We start from the raw sequence: 15,077 nt of genomic DNA, 5'->3' as shown, positions 1-15,077 counted from the left end.
AACCTTCATGTATGTACGAGGAAGAACTAAGCACGTTTCTCATACATTTGTTCTTATCTTTCTATTTAGTGATCGCTGTTATAGCTGCAACCCTGTTTCCACTCTGGCCAGCAGAAATGCGTGTTGGTGTTTATTACCTCAGTGTAGGTGCAGGCTGTTTTGTAGCCAGTATTCTTCTTCTTGCTGTTGGTAAGTGTCAGTCATCTTCGTTTTATCAGCAGGTGAAGTCTAAAAGGGTAGAAACATACCATACATTTAAACATTGGCTCAGATGGGTGAATCTCGCAATTACTTCTGATTATTTTGTTGTTAGCAGTAGCCAGACTGGTGCTGGGTATGCATTTCTTTAGTGGCCACTGGGTGTCAGGGTTGTGCCACAGAAAGAAAAGTCTCAAGCTTGTTCCACCTGTTTGTGCTTCCTCTATTGTGGAGATTTGTTTACTGCCTCAGTTTAAAAACAAACAAAACAAGAAACCAAAAAAAACCATAATGCCAGAACATAAAAACAGATTCAGTAGTGAGAATGGTGTAACCAGGATTTTAAAGCATTAAGAGCTAGATAATAGGATATATGATTATTGGGGGCAAGGAAAAAGGCTTGGTAAGTAAAAGTAAGTAAATAAATAAATAATGCCACTGCAGAATGAGAGGATTTTCCCTAAGGTTGCCACTATTGCTGGCTTTGGCTGGCTGTTAGTACTGGATACTTCTTACACCATAGTTGTACATTGTGAATGCTTATAACAACAAAATTTCCCATTTTTTAAATACAGCTCGCTGCATCCTTTTCCTTATTATCTGGCTCATCACTGGAGGAAGGCATCACTTCTGGTTTCTGCCAAATCTTACAGCAGACGTGGGATTCATTGACTCCTTCAGGCCCCTGTACACACATGAATACAAAGGACCAAAAGCAGACTTAAAGAAAGAGGAAAAATCAGAATCCAAAAAGCAACAAAAATATGACAGTGAGGAGAAATCAGACAGTGAGAAGAAAGAAGACGAAGATGGGAAAACAGAAGCAACGAGGAACTCGGGAACGGAAGGCTCGGGAGGCGAGCGGCATTCAGACACTGACAGTGACAGGCGTGAAGACGACAGGTCCCAGCACAGTAGTGGAAATGGAAACGACTTTGAAATGATCACAAAAGAGGAACTTGAACAGCAAACAGATGAAGGGGATTGCGAAGAGGAAGAGGAGGAAGAAGATACCGAAAGTAGGCCTTCACATGAAAAATCATAACTCACTGTGGTTTTGGGACTAAGTATGTGCAAATGGTTGGATTTTCTTTGTTGGCTGATCACCAAAACATAGACCATACAGTAGCATCTTTGTTTGCTGAAATGTACATGTTACCAAACAGTTTTATATCTAGTTCCTTCATTTTTTAACCATTAACTTGATTACTTGGTACTATGTTAATCATTAATATACATTTACAGAAGTTTTATCAATCTGACAAGTTTTCTATTGATTAATAGATTGCCCAGATTGTCCTCAAACATTGAAAACATAGCTTTCTGGTACTTGCATAACTGGTCAATTAGTTCCGCTTCTCAAACTTGCTTTTATAAAACAGGTAAAAGTTGAATGACCAAATCTCAGATTATTCCTAGTTATACTCATTTGATAGCTAGTTAGGTAAAGCCCTTCGTAGCCCACAACCTTCTTGATATTTTTCCTGATTTTATTCCAAAAGATAGTGAAAACTTTCCTAAGAAAACTAGTTTTAGCAGAAGTATTTTGCTGAAAATATAAGAGCTGGTAGTGCTGAATTTGGCTGCAGTGTTCTCTGTTTCTCCAGACTATGTGCCAGCAACTTAGGAAATCCAAACTGGTTTTGTACATCTGGGTCAGAGAAAGATGTCATCTCCAGCAGGTGAAGGAAGCAGCATGGTTTGGAAATGACGGCTGTTTTCTTTCTCCTGTTCCATCATAATAATTAAAAAATGTATTCTGTACATAATTTACAAATAAAGCAAACCATTTACTTTATCTGCTACTTATTATTTAGAGATTTGATCCAGCATTCAGTTTGTATTATTAAAGCCATTTTGTGGTGTATCTATCAGAGAAATGCAAGTCAAGAGGACCTCACAGAATATTTGTGTATGATCAGTAGCTGTTCCACAAGAGCTTTAGTTTTGTGCCAACATTCCATGTATTTGAGTATGAGTAAATTGATCCTTATTAAATGAAAGCAAACAACATAGCTGTATGTATGCCTTAATGTTAAAACTTTCTATTTTCTGGAACTGGAATACTTTTTAAATGGAAGAGGCCGGAGAGTATTCATCTGTTCAGAAATATGGGTAACTCGAAGCTAATATGAAGTGACCATAAATAATTTGTTTATAAATACCTTGAAGTAGTTTGTGCAGTTTCTCTTATGCATCCCTTATTTACTGGATGTTTGCAGGATTTGCTGTATGGTTTGGTTGACTAAGCATTTAAGAAGTTAAAGCTCGGCATCATTCCTCTAGATCACTTCAGCGGTAACTATACATTTGACTGTTTCCTGAATCCATTCAGAGAAGGGTAAGCAAGAAGTTTTAATAACTGACTCAGAGAACTTTTTTTTCTATCCTAAAACGCTTCCCCTTCCTTCCAGCATATGTGTTTTTCAGATGGTACAGATATATCGACCATAACGAGTACACTGGTACACAACTCACAGGTACGGTGTCATTTGCCTCTTAAATCTCCTGAATATTTGCTCCATAAGAAAACATAAATTGGACCACTTTTTTTTTTTATTAATTTAGCAAAAAATCAGAGGATCCACTACCCAAAAAGACAAACTCCTGGACACCTGTATGTTAGAGGGGATTAAAATAACAAAGCTTTTCACTCATTTAAGCAGCTATTTTACACTTACCTCATACAGATGCTAGTTTTCTTTGTGCTAGTATTTTACACCTTCATGTCTAACATTGAGAACAGAACCATGTTTCTTTCTGTGCAAGCATCTTCAGCTAGCTGCCTCTAATTCATGGCACACCTGGCCTTCACAGCCTGCTCAGGAACTCTTGCTTTTAACCATGCTGGTGGAGAGTTAGAAAATCTCCTGTACTGAAGCCATCCTTGCAGTTCATCAGGTTAGATTCTTGCTGATGCCAATAGGAGCTGAAGTAAGGGTGCCTGATCTGTCACATACGTATCTTCCAGAAGCTGACTGCAAACTAGCACTTTGGAGAGCACTACTACGCGTTGAACCCTGTGGAATACATAGAGGGGCAACATGCCCAGCAGTGGTTCCCAGTCGGCAGCTGACCTACTGGCAGTTTTTGGAGAAATGAGTTCTGTAGATTTCAGTGTATAGCTCTGTATTCAATGGGTGAGACAAAAGTTGAGCGAGCCAAATAATAAAAACTCACTTTAGCAATGCTGCCATCTGCTACAAGGCCCTAGGGACAAGCAGCTAGGTTTCAAAATGAAGCATAAAAAAATTATATTGTCACCCTAACAAATCTCCAAGCTCACACAGGTGTAGAAATTGAATTAGCCTTTACCTCTTTCACTTGGGTCTGCTGTGAACAACTCCAAATTATCTGAAGAAGTGGTGTGAAGAAAGAGACCTTGCAGGAGGTGTCCAGTGGTTAAGTAAAGGACTTCAAGACCTGTTGCCGTAACCTAGTATTTTCCACAAATATTCCCCAAATACTTCAGAATTATTTTAGAATGAGATAATGAGAGAAGCAATTACAACATGCTAGTAACAGAACTGCGAGCAGACTTGCAGTACCTGACAAACACTTCAAAGAGAGAAAATCACAAAGGTACTTACCCAACGTTTGGTTTTTTTATCAGGCCACTTTTACATCAGGTATTTCAAAGTAACTTTCTTCTTACCGGTGTTGACTTAACTTCCAGAGTGCAGGGTAACCTTAGTGGGAACAAGTATAAACACATATATAAGTTAGTGGAGTGTTAAACAAACAACTTTTAAATATTACAGACTGTTAAAGGACTACTCCAAGGACTATCAAAATGTCCTTACTGCAATAAAATTTTATAGTGGTCTTACTGATTTTCCTCCTAGTATTTCATATACCCTATATAATTTTCTAATTATTTTTCTTTGCAAGAAAATGTGATTACTCCTAACTTTTTGGGGAATTAAAAAATTACTGGTAAAACACTAATCAGTATTAATGCAAGTCAGTACTTAGTGGAGATACTGCACCCAAGTATGCTCTGGTACAGATACAATAACCTCACCTCACCTTTGGTATTTTTATAGTCAGAAATTTCTCTAGCAATTAAGAAATTAAAAAAATCTTCTTTGACAAAATTGCATTTTTCATTATCTGTAGGAATGTTGCAGCCCTGGTTGGGATGCTTGTATCTGTGGTGAGTGAGTTCCTAATAGCAAAGTACCTTTGTAGCACATGCTCAGGGGAGCCATTACTTTCATCTGCTGCATATCTGCATAGCTGATTTTTTTTTTAATTATTAAATACATAATTTAAAGAATTCCTACATACTGCTCATTTAGACCTGTTTCAATTTCTGTTTGAAATCAATCCTGTGCTTTCATAGAGCTGCATACAGCACGAGGAAAAGCAGAAAGAAAAATGCAGAATGCTTTAGTTCCTCAATTAATTAATTTATTACATTTTAACCAAGACTTGTCTTCCTTTTGTTATATCAGGAGAAAAGCCAGGTGCTTGTCAGCCTATGTAAACGTTAGATGTTGAATATGTAAACACTAAATGTAGAAATGTTGAAAAGAGAGTTGCCTGGCTTAGCCCCTCATTTTTCTTCCTGCAACCACCTGCACTTCTCTCAGCACGTAATACGCTGTGGCACTAAGCTGTATGAGCCCCGCAAGGCAGCTTTCCAGCTGCTCCGAGGATATAATTCTTCTCTGATACGGTCACAATGACAGCAAAGCAATATTCAAACCTCACAGTTGGCATCAAAAGCACTGGGCAACAGAGGAACACCTTCCAGATACAGCTCTGTTACTGGCAGGAGCTGGACATCCCCGTCAGGCCCCCAGTTGGATCTGTTGGCAGATTGAGTCCAGGTGAGCTCAGTTTAAGGGTAATTCCTGCTCATCCCCAGGCAGCTGTGCCCTGCCCTTTTCTCCCCTCGTGCAGTTGCTAAGCTGCTTCCCCTTCACTATCCCTGCACCACAATTCATCTCCTTCAGCCACAAACCTAAGCAATTTCCAAGATAAAATAAACCTAAATACCACCTGGGGGAAAAAAAAAAACAAAGACCACTGTGGGAGAGTGAAGTGTCAGCACCTACCATTTTCTTCCATGGAGCCACCACAGTGAGGGCAGAGCAGCTCCTCCACCACCAGGTGGGCCTATCACTGCCATCAGCTGGGGTTAGACACAGGGCTTTCAATTAACCCTAATTTGTACCAAGTCCTCCCTTTCATGGAGGGACACCAGGCACCTGGGCTTTTTGGGGCCAGCCCTGCTGAAGGAGCTCCTCGCCTTGGCTCGAGTTCTGGAAGGCTGTATTCGCTTCGCTTTCTTATGCTCGAGTCTAAATTCTTCATGGGTCACACTGGGATAAATTCAGAGGAGATGCACAAATCTGTAACATCACAAACAGAACAGGAGACAGGCTCTGAGATAATGCTTCTGCTCCCACCAAAAGGGAAGGGAACTCTGCAGTACAGAAGGAGGGCTGCGGCAGGAGATGCTCAGGGACCGCAGGGCCTCATGCTGCTCACGGGCAGCTGCTGCCTTCTGCGCTGCTGTGGGAAGGGAGGGCTGCCTCACTTGCTGCTCGGCTGATGTTTCATTCAACTGCTTTGCATCTGAGGTATTTTTGAAAGCAGACCTAGAAAGGTTTGCATCACGCAAGTTTGAACACTTTTTTTTATTACGCTATTTTTACCAGAAAGTCTTCACCAACCATTTTCCTGCACACAAAGCAGCTATGGTTATGACGCAACTTCTGAGGAGTTTTAATATAAAATATACTGTTCAGCATTTAGCGTGGAGATTATCAATAGGGTTAGCTTTTTTTTAAATCAGGCAACTCTTGCTAGGAACTAGTCTGTTCTGTGCAAGGGTCCCCATCTACTTGCCAGCACAGCTACTTGACAGACTCATCAGCTTATAAATACAGGAGAGAGAGAGAGAGAGGTCAGTTCTGTTATGGGCCTTTAGAGAACGACTGGTGGCACATGTGTGTGTTAAACGAGGGTGACCCCCAGCTCACTCCAGAGGATTTCACAGGGTTGACTGACTTGATTCTCGGCCTCTCTGAAACAACCCCACTCTATAAAATGAGAAGAACACAGTAGATCCTTACCTGCTTTGCCACTGTGCTGTAGTTTGGAGAACACTTAGCTGTAAGAGACAGGACGCTTGCTAACAAACTTGCGCAAGTCACACTTAACGGTTGATCAGGACTTATTACAGATTCTGAGCAAGCACTTTAAAAGGAGTTAGAGCTATAAAATGGGCCAAAGCTCTGCTGTTTGCTAAGGCTGCACTGTAGCTTCCCCACTTAGCACATAAGGAGGAAGACAAAACAACCCTATCAGTGTAAACGAACTCACAGTGAGCAGCTGCTGAATGTTTTCAATAGACTTCCTGGTAATGGCTGGTACAATTTCATTAGGGCTTCTCATTTTATTTAATAAAACATTGGATGATTTTATTTGTAGTACAGCAACAGGTGCAGGGAAACAAAAGGCACATTTCCTGATCGTGCCCACAAAGAGTCCATTACTCACTGGCTGACACAGAAGGCATTCGCTTTGCCATGTGTAGTTTTTTATGTGAAAATCATGATCACTCAGAAAAATAATTGTTTTATGATAAAGGACTTCTGAGAGAAGTTAGAGTTAGCAATTGCACTGTGCAAACGGTTTCAGTGCAAGTTCAAGTAAAGAGAGAGATAATTACTCAGTAGACACCAATCATGCTTTGGATACAGATCAAAATATTCTGTACAGGTGGTGACCATCACTAATCCTCGTAATGTAGAACAGAAACCAAACACAAGAAAGGCTAAGCTCATGATCCTTGAAAGTACTCTGTAGCCAGGATCCAGTGAAGGATGTAAATGACACAGAGTAAGTCCTAGAGAAAGGTTTTCTTTCGAAAAAAAAAATAAATGCCACTACAACTAAGGCCCTGAAGAAAGCAGATTCACATCTGGACTTCAGCACAGTTCAGATCCAGCCCGTGAACTTAATCTTAGAGGAGATCTGTTACAGGCTGAATCACAAGGCGTTATTTGTAGCTAAGTTCAAAGCAAAACCAAACACCCTCTCAACCGCATCACGTACCATAAGCCTATGGAGGATGTGATTAGATGTTCTCTGGCTGCGACCTGAAAGTACGTTGTTTTGAAACACGAGTTTCTTGCTAAAACCTTCTTCAATCAGCTCAGAGACATGAGGGAAGGAAAACAGGAAGCAGAACACCAACTGCTTCACCTGAAAGAGGAAGAAGAGTAGGTTATGAAAACCTAGCTTTACAATCTGCTTTGCCCAGAGGCAAAACATCTTGTTTTATTCAGCATCCTAGTGAGACAGAGCCACTTATTCTGACACATTCATGCCTTCTGAATAGTGGCAACCTCCTCGTAAAGGCAGCAATACAGAAAGAACCATCAGTGCTGGCAAAAATGAGCAAAAATTTCTTCTCAGCTCTATACCTTGAGTAACAAAGCAATTTGCTACATTTACCTCCCCCCTTACTTCTCCTGAGATGCAAAAATCAAGATGAGTAAGAAGGAATGCACGTTGTCTGTGCTTTTAAAAGATTCCTGAAAAGCACATGAAAACATCTTGTAAATGGGACCCGGATCAAATATCGCCTTCATTATAAAATAAGCTGTCCCTTGACATCCATTTCTTAGATAAATATTTTATTAAAATCTTCATAAACACCCTAATGGCCTTTCAGGAACAGCAACTACACAATGCTTGCTCACCGGGCCATTGCAAAACTCAGATTGCTAATCCTGTGCTGACAAGGCATAAGATCTAATAGGGCATTAAACATGCTCTGCTAGGCAACACCCAGCTAAAGGCATGCCCAAGAAAAAGGACACGGGAAAGGCTGCATCACACCAGCACTCATCTCCACGTACAAACGCACTCTGGAGATGACATTCTGCACCCACCTGGTCTCCTGCCAGCTCTGCTCACGGCTGTTATGTCCACTCACCACCAAATTAAGCCACAGCCCAAACCTCTGCTGCTCAGGACACTGATTTTTCATAATAATTTCTCCAGGAGTTCACTCCACAGTCTGTAGCTCTGCCCACGTGACATCAAAATGCATAAATACACGTTTGATTCCCCCGTCTTGCTCCCACATGGCTTGGGGAATCCCCCATATCAACGTGAGATTTCTTGAACTCACAAGGATGAGATGTAAATTTATTCCTTCTGCTCACTTGAATGAAGGGGCAGTTGGCAACTGGCTTCTGCAGCACAACAAGGCCCAGACAGGAAGATCTGGGGGGAAAAAAAAACAAGATTCAGGGCTCACTACCCAGGAACCATAACCTAAGTTCCTTCACACAGTGGCAAGGAAGTCCTATTTGTTATCGATGCCTATTGAAGACATATTTGTTATCGTCTCAAAGAAGGAAGGACGCATCTACCCGAGTTTCTTACAGGTGCAGGGGACACAGAACCACAACGTGATTTGAAAAATGCACGGAGAAGCTGTTGCAAGAGGTTTGCCGTATCACTTCAAGCACCCACCTCCTGGGACAGGCAGTCTTTGGTCCTTCACACACAGGTGCCTGCATGCAAATACGCATTCATTTCTCAAACCTTTCTACAGCCGCACAGGCACATAAACGCAGCCACCTCGATCAAGCAGGATGGCTCAAGCCATTACTTAAGAGCAGAGTATTTGTCAAATACCTGCACATTTTCCTGCAAAGCTGCAAACTGAGCAGATACTAAAGAAGAGCCTGACCTTTTTCAACACTGAGCGCGAGCAGCTCCTAACACAATGAGAAGGAGCTGCCAATGCAAAGCAATGTGTTTGATTTTGAGGTCTTCCCTCCTTTCATTATTTTATGTTTGAAAAACAGGAAGATGAGATGTAGCATTCGGGAGCAGAAAACAATCACTTGAGAGTAATCAGTGAGCAATAAACAAGCTTTCAAACAAGCACCACAGTGGGTCTTGGAAGAGGGAAAGGGAAGCTAAGTAGTAGTTCCAACATTAACTCGGGGATGTTGGACACATAAGATTATCCCAAAATACAGTGCATGCAGAAGTGGCTTCCGATCCCTTCTTCCTCTGTTTGAGCTGACAAAAGAAAATTTGATTGCAAGAGTCTACGCAACTTGCCCCTGTGGGACATGCAGAGGAGCCTGCCCAGAAAGCTAACCAAGCATGGAGCTGACATGCTGGGCTGCGCACTCTGGAGGTCACGCACACATTAAGATCTTTATCAGCAGAAAGAAATGCGTAAACCGTCCCCTTCCCTTCCTGGTTGCTCATTTCCACCATGCGGGTATCTCCCCACACAGGCCAGAACAGTAGTTTCTGCAGTCAGAAATAAAGTAGCAATCAGAAACAAAAATATCAGAAAGGCTCCCCAACGATTTACTAGCCAGCACCGGAAAAATCACTTTTTCTGATTTACTTTGATTAGAGCTAAGAAGAGAATAAACTATCGAGGGCATTGCCAGTCAGATACTGGTGAATGGGACCACACAGCGGACTGGGTGCTCCGATGGTGAAATACCCATTCTAGGTGTAAACATTTTCTTGTTGCGTTGCAATCTGTGTAACAGTCCTAATAACTGCTATTTGGATAAGTAAATATTGCCAATGTGAATGCTGCTCAAGATTAGTTTAACTTCTGGGAAAAAAAAAAGTTATTGTTTCTTTGTGGAAAAACAAGATGATCGATATCGTAGTCTGAAAAAAAATAAAAAATGAGAGCTTAAACAGTGAGAGGAAACAGGGAAGACAAAAATTAGCACTCTACCAACACTTGAATTTAATTCCAGAGTACCAGAGTTAATTGCTTTTAGAAGAGATATTACCAGCCAACCTGATACTTTTGTACGTACAGATCAAACATGGATAGATCCATCACTGATTTTCTATTTAGCCTTCAAGAAAGACAAAAAATGTTTCCCTCCCAATGGGCACTAGACATGCTAAGAATACGGCTGCTCTACGCTCAGCGACTGAAGTTTAGACCCAATAAAAGACTAAGTTAAATTGAGTAAGTTAAATCTGAAAAGCTCCCAAAGATTTCTCTCTCCTAAGCCTGATTAGGTCCCAGAAATTACGTGTTCTGCCTACCTTTCGGAGGTGGCCCAACCCGCAGGAATCATCTAACAGATGCCATTTACTCCTGCCAGCACCTAGTTTTTGAGAAAGGCTGGATGGACACTATCTCTTCCCAGATCTCCCAGTGACTCACACTAGCACCTCCTGCTCAGTGAGCGAGCCTGGACAAGCACCTGGCACGGCCAACTTGCTGCCTGGGGGGCAGAGGAGTGGCAGCACCGGGCTCCGGGCTCCATTCTGCACACACGGGACGGGTGCTGCAGCATTGAGCTCACAGGCTTCCACGCCTTTCCTCAGATTTATCTCTGAATTACCAAACACATAATGGGGGAAAAAAAAAAGATGCCATAGAATGACAGCTATATTGCATACATGCAGCCAACAGAAAGCCATAGTCAACAGGAAACCACTTCCAATTAACTCAAGAAGCAACGCTCAGGACTCTCAGCGAGCCACACCAGCAGCAGGATGTGCTCTTATCCTACATTTGTTGCTAGATGGGAAATAAAACAACAAATGGAAAACTAAATTAGTAGGCTGATCTGGAGGAGGAGAAAATTCTATTCTGTGCATTTTTAAACTCTATTAAGTAGATTGCTACAGGATGTCCAAGCTAAAAGGCCAACCCATTTAGAAGGTTTTATGTTGTACTTGCAGGATTATCCACTTGAATTCACCATTATCTTAAAACAAACAATGGCTATTTCCTAACCTGCTTCCAAACTTTTCTTAATTGCTAAAAGTCTCAGAGAAGGACAGCGCTGGGAGAGCCATTTGCAAAAAGATCTTTTTGCCAAGATGATGTCCACAGTGAAATATTCCTTAGTATTTTCTATATAGTCCTTTAACTGTATTATGCGGAGAAAGTTCCTGTATGTAAAATGATACACCTACAGTACTGAGGGATTGCAGAATTTTGCATTGCATTTCAAGACAAGGAGTGTTTTATAAAACCATTAAATGATGTAGAAAAAGCGAATTATTGCACTATTGGCCAAATTCTCCAACATTTAAGTTTACCCTGCGGTCCTATCAAAGAGCAGAGACACGGCAAGAAGGCAATGTGCCCCGTGCTTGGGGGCACGCAGTGTTTGGTGTGGGAAGGGGAAGGTGCCCGTGGAGGCCCACGGACGTGGGGCACTTGGCGAGCCGCCACGGCCCGGAGAAACCCACCGGCTGCTCCACGCGGGGCACCGCGGACGGGCCAGGAGATGCCTGATGGGGCCAGGTGGCATCCCGCATCCCTGAAAGCACCGAGGGCTCTTCCAGCTGCGAGACCTGGAAAGAAACAGAAGAAATTAAATTTCTGAAAGCCTGCTTGGTCCTTTCAGTGACGTCTTTGGGAAGGGACCTTTTGGGAAGGGGATCTGTTGGGAAGGGACCTGCTGGGACAGGACCTCCGTACACACTGCTGTTGCCCACCCGAGCCAGCAGCCACACAGGGCCCCCGGGGCGAGGCGCTGCCACCCGGGGCCGTGCCCGTCGCCCTCCCGGTGGCACGGCCGCAGCCCCCCGGCCATGTCCCGGCCCTGTCCCGGCTCTGTAAACGGAGCCGGGCGCTCTCCGCCACCCCCTCTCCATTTGCAGCCCCCCTCTCCCCTCACCGCCCGGGAGCGCCGCGCTCACCGCCGGCTCCTCTCACAGGGCCCCGCCTCGCCTCAGCCGGGCCCGGCCCCAGGCTCCTTGCTCACCCGGCCCTTCTCCACCCTACCCGGTTCTCCCTCCCCGCCCGGCCCTTCCCCACCCTGGCGGTGGTTAGGGGCGGAGATGGCCGCCGGCTGAGGAGGCGGCGGCGCGGCAGGGGTAGCCGGGCACGTCCCGGGACCGGTAGGCGGCAGGTGGGCTCCTCGGTGGGCAGGGGCCGGGCGGGACCCCTCCCGGGTCCCCCACAGGACTCCCAGCCCCGGCTTCCCCTCAGAGGCGCCTCCCTCAGCCAGGGCGGCCCCGCGGGGTAGAGCCCCGTGAGGCGGGGAGCAGCGGCGTGTGCTGTGTGTGCCCTGCGAGCAGCCCCCTCGGCAGTGTCGGCAGGAGGGTGCCGGGGACAGCGCCAGGAAGAAGGAGAGAAATCCTTTCCGTGCTCCGGGGATGAGTGGATGTTGAGGGACGCGTTGTTAACACCCCCGCTGCTCAGCCCGGGTCCCCCCGACCCGCTGAGGAGGGGATTGAGGCTGCCGCTGGCTCAGTCCGACACGGCTCTGCGTGCAGGTTTCTCCTCCCTGCGAACACGAAAAGCAGATGCACAGGGCAGATGGCTGGTGTAAATCGTTCCGTAACGCGTACTTGGCTTCGGAGGACGGGCTGTACCTGTGCAGAAGAATAACGAAGCTGCAAGCCCAGGTAGGCTGCCAGCAGGGCGCAGCGGTGGAGACGTGCTGCCGAGTGCCTTCACTTGCTCGTCTTGTTCGGCTTTTCAGGAGACACCTGGCTCAGCTGCTCACCAGCTCTGGCAAACTGGTAATAAAATGTTGGTGTCAATTTAAACGTGAGCGAATCGTGGCTCACAGGGATGCTGCGAGGCTGCTTGCAGCTACCCTGGTCTCTTCGCTGCTGTAGCTGGGTGTGCGGACGCCGTTCCTCACCCTCCGGTTCTGCAGCTGTCAGTCAGAGGTGTAGCTCTGCAATCGGCCTGGACAGCTTGCTGCTCCCTGACTGAGACTGTTAAAGGTTTAAAAACAACAACCTGTAGAAAAGGCCTAAAGTGCTTCTTAGCAGCGGGCTTCAGCACAGGTGACCTGCACTATGTGCCATTTCAGACTTAAGGTTGCAGACAGGCTTTAAACTTTCCTCACATCCACTTTTCTCCAAGCAAAAACCAGAAGTATTAGGCACCTGCGTTGCCTAAAACGAGGGGAAGGGCAAAATAAGCAAAGGAGCAATTACCAGTTTTGCAGAATAGCAGAGGTAAAAGTGGGAAAACATTTAATGCTTTGCTTTCATCTGTGGTTCTAAGGAGACGTGCTGTGAAAAGTTCTGGTATCACTGTCCTGTTCCCTTAGAGAAGAAAGCATGGAGAGCTTTTTCTGATATGTTGTGTTGATGTGCATGAAGCCATTCCGTGTTCATTTTTCTTAGGAATTATCACATGGGAAGACATTGTAAGGAAAGTTATAACAAGTCCAAGGAGAAAAACAGCAATTCTGAGGTGCCTATTGCTGTATAACTTATATTGCTAAAGGATGAACAAAAACCCCAATCAACTAATGAAGCTTGTTTATTTTGGTTGCCAGATTTTAGCAACTAAAAAGGATGAGTTGTTTTGATGTCTTGTCTGCTTTCGGGATATTTCTGCGGTGTCAATTCCATATAGATTCTATGAGCATAACAAACTGTGAGGCCATAACGTAACATGTCCTGCTGGTTCCACCATTTCTGTCCTATGTGGTTACCTAATTTCTTCAAAATACGTAGTGGCGCTGAACCACCTACCCACCTGCCCAGCTGGACAGAAAGACCTCCATGCTTTCTAAAGGGAAGCAGCACAGTCAACCTTATTTCTGAAACCTTTCCTTAGGAAAGTAGGTAGAAAAATAACTTAAGTCTATGTTGACCTTTTAACTCTTGAAAGAGTATATTCAGAAGAACATAAAACGTAGGTGTTCCTTGTTTTATTGAAGCTTTTAACCTTAATTAAGAAGCCTGGAAAATTCAGATGTAGATTTGGTAGTTGCTATGATAGGGAATAATGTATAGGTAAAACTACACCAGAAATAAATCCCTATAAACTTTTTTTTTTTTTTCCTTTTCAGACATGAAGCACTGTGCCCTGTGATGTTTGTTTTGCTAGCTCTTACTGTTGGAGGATGGCTGCTCTATTCTGTGAAAATTGTTCTGGTCAGTACCACTACCCGCAGGTCCACCAGCCTTTTGAAATCAGCTGCATGTTGCTTCTGATTATGCTTGGAAAAGTGTCCCTTGATTTCTTCATGTTGCAAGTTAAGCAAAAAAATGTGAAAGTTAGTTTTATGGGATACTTCTGTGTTTCTTTGGCACTTCTTGATTTCATCCTGCTGATCAATATAGCTGTCATTTTCTATTTTGAAGACTTTGCGCTCTGGGGTGTAAGATTTACAAAGTACCACATCTGCCTCTTCACTCAGATAATTTCTCTTACTTACGGTATTTTGCATTACCCAGTATGTCTCGTGGCTGGTCTGGATTATTACATGACTATAGCCCAAACCTCTCAATCTCCTAGACGAGGCCAAAGACTATTTTATGCATTTGTTGTGATTTTTATATGGATTTCAGTTTTTTTTTGTATTCTGAAAGTTCCTGCTATCTACGAAGAACTAGAAATTCGGAACCATTTTTCTCCTTATCAGTGTCCTCTCTATGTCAGCGTGCAGAGCTACGCCGTCTCGTTTGCCATGCTGCTTCTCATAGGCATGGCTTTCATGGTTTCTCGGAAGGAAGTTATAACCATGATACTGTCTGTCAGGGTGGTTTCTTTTGCCAGTCAGCCTGTTCTGATGTTCTCATACGCGTCTAACAACAACGGCACTTGCTTTAAGTGGCAACTTCTGACCAGACTCCTCGTCTGTTTCCTTGGCACTTGGGCACCTTTTGTGCTTCTTCAGTTTATCGTTTTGTTTCTTGGTGCTCGGATTCCAGCCTACATGGAGATGAATGTCCCCTGGCTGTACTTCATCAACAGCTTTCTCATTGCAGTAGCATACTGGTGTCGATGTCACGATGTCGAATTGACAGAGGAGATGTGGTCTACAGACCCATTTGTTAGCTGGAAATTCTGCTTTATGCCATTTAACAATGAAAACACAGAGCCAGCTGAAAAGCCAGGCACAGTGATTGTGATCTGTTAA

General features: G+C 44.0%; 2 protein-coding genes and 1 long non-coding RNA gene across 17 annotated transcripts in view; 2 read left to right on the top strand and 1 right to left on the bottom strand.

Moving 5' to 3' along the window:
* SEC62 (SEC62 homolog, preprotein translocation factor) overlaps window positions 1–2,362 on the top strand; it is an 18,700-nt gene extending 16,338 nt beyond the window's left edge. Inside the window, exons 7-8 of the mRNA XM_040567063.1 lie at window positions 70–189; window positions 774–2,362. Of these exons, the coding sequence (XP_040422997.1) occupies window positions 70–189; window positions 774–1,243 (590 nt within the window). The 3' untranslated portion in view covers window positions 1,244–2,362. The remainder of the gene's footprint in view (window positions 1–69; window positions 190–773) is intronic.
* Window positions 95–12,600, bottom strand: LOC121074675. Of its 14 annotated transcripts, XR_005822470.1 has the most exons (8): window positions 11,862–11,941; window positions 11,431–11,535; window positions 8,112–8,448; window positions 6,285–7,419; window positions 5,415–5,558; window positions 4,910–5,012; window positions 3,789–3,887; window positions 95–228 (listed from the first exon to the last, which is right to left on the bottom strand). It is a non-coding gene; the product is annotated as an uncharacterized LOC121074675 (long non-coding RNA). The 14 variants fall into 14 exon arrangements; XR_005822476.1 differs by adding an exon at window positions 9,389–9,498 and having other exon boundaries at window positions 5,415–8,448; window positions 11,884–12,003; XR_005822477.1 differs by having other exon boundaries at window positions 7,270–8,448; window positions 11,884–12,003.
* On the top strand, window positions 12,001–15,077 carry GPR160 (G protein-coupled receptor 160). 2 transcript variants are annotated; one of them, XM_040567065.1, is made up of 2 exons: window positions 12,001–12,095; window positions 14,004–15,077. In XM_040567065.1, exon 2 carries the CDS (start codon window positions 14,058–14,060, stop codon window positions 15,075–15,077), a length of 1,020 nt encoding a protein of 339 aa, XP_040422999.1. In that variant the 5' UTR covers window positions 12,001–12,095; window positions 14,004–14,057. The 2 variants fall into 2 exon arrangements, with proteins under 2 accessions (XP_040422999.1, XP_040422998.1); XM_040567064.1 differs by having other exon boundaries at window positions 12,004–12,594.

Source organism: Cygnus olor, chromosome 9 (assembly GCF_009769625.2).
Source record: "Cygnus olor isolate bCygOlo1 chromosome 9, bCygOlo1.pri.v2, whole genome shotgun sequence".
NCBI lineage: Eukaryota > Metazoa > Chordata > Aves > Anseriformes > Anatidae > Cygnus > Cygnus olor.
Note: the sequence above shows the minus strand (reverse complement) of the source record. Positions and strands in the feature narration are given on the sequence as shown.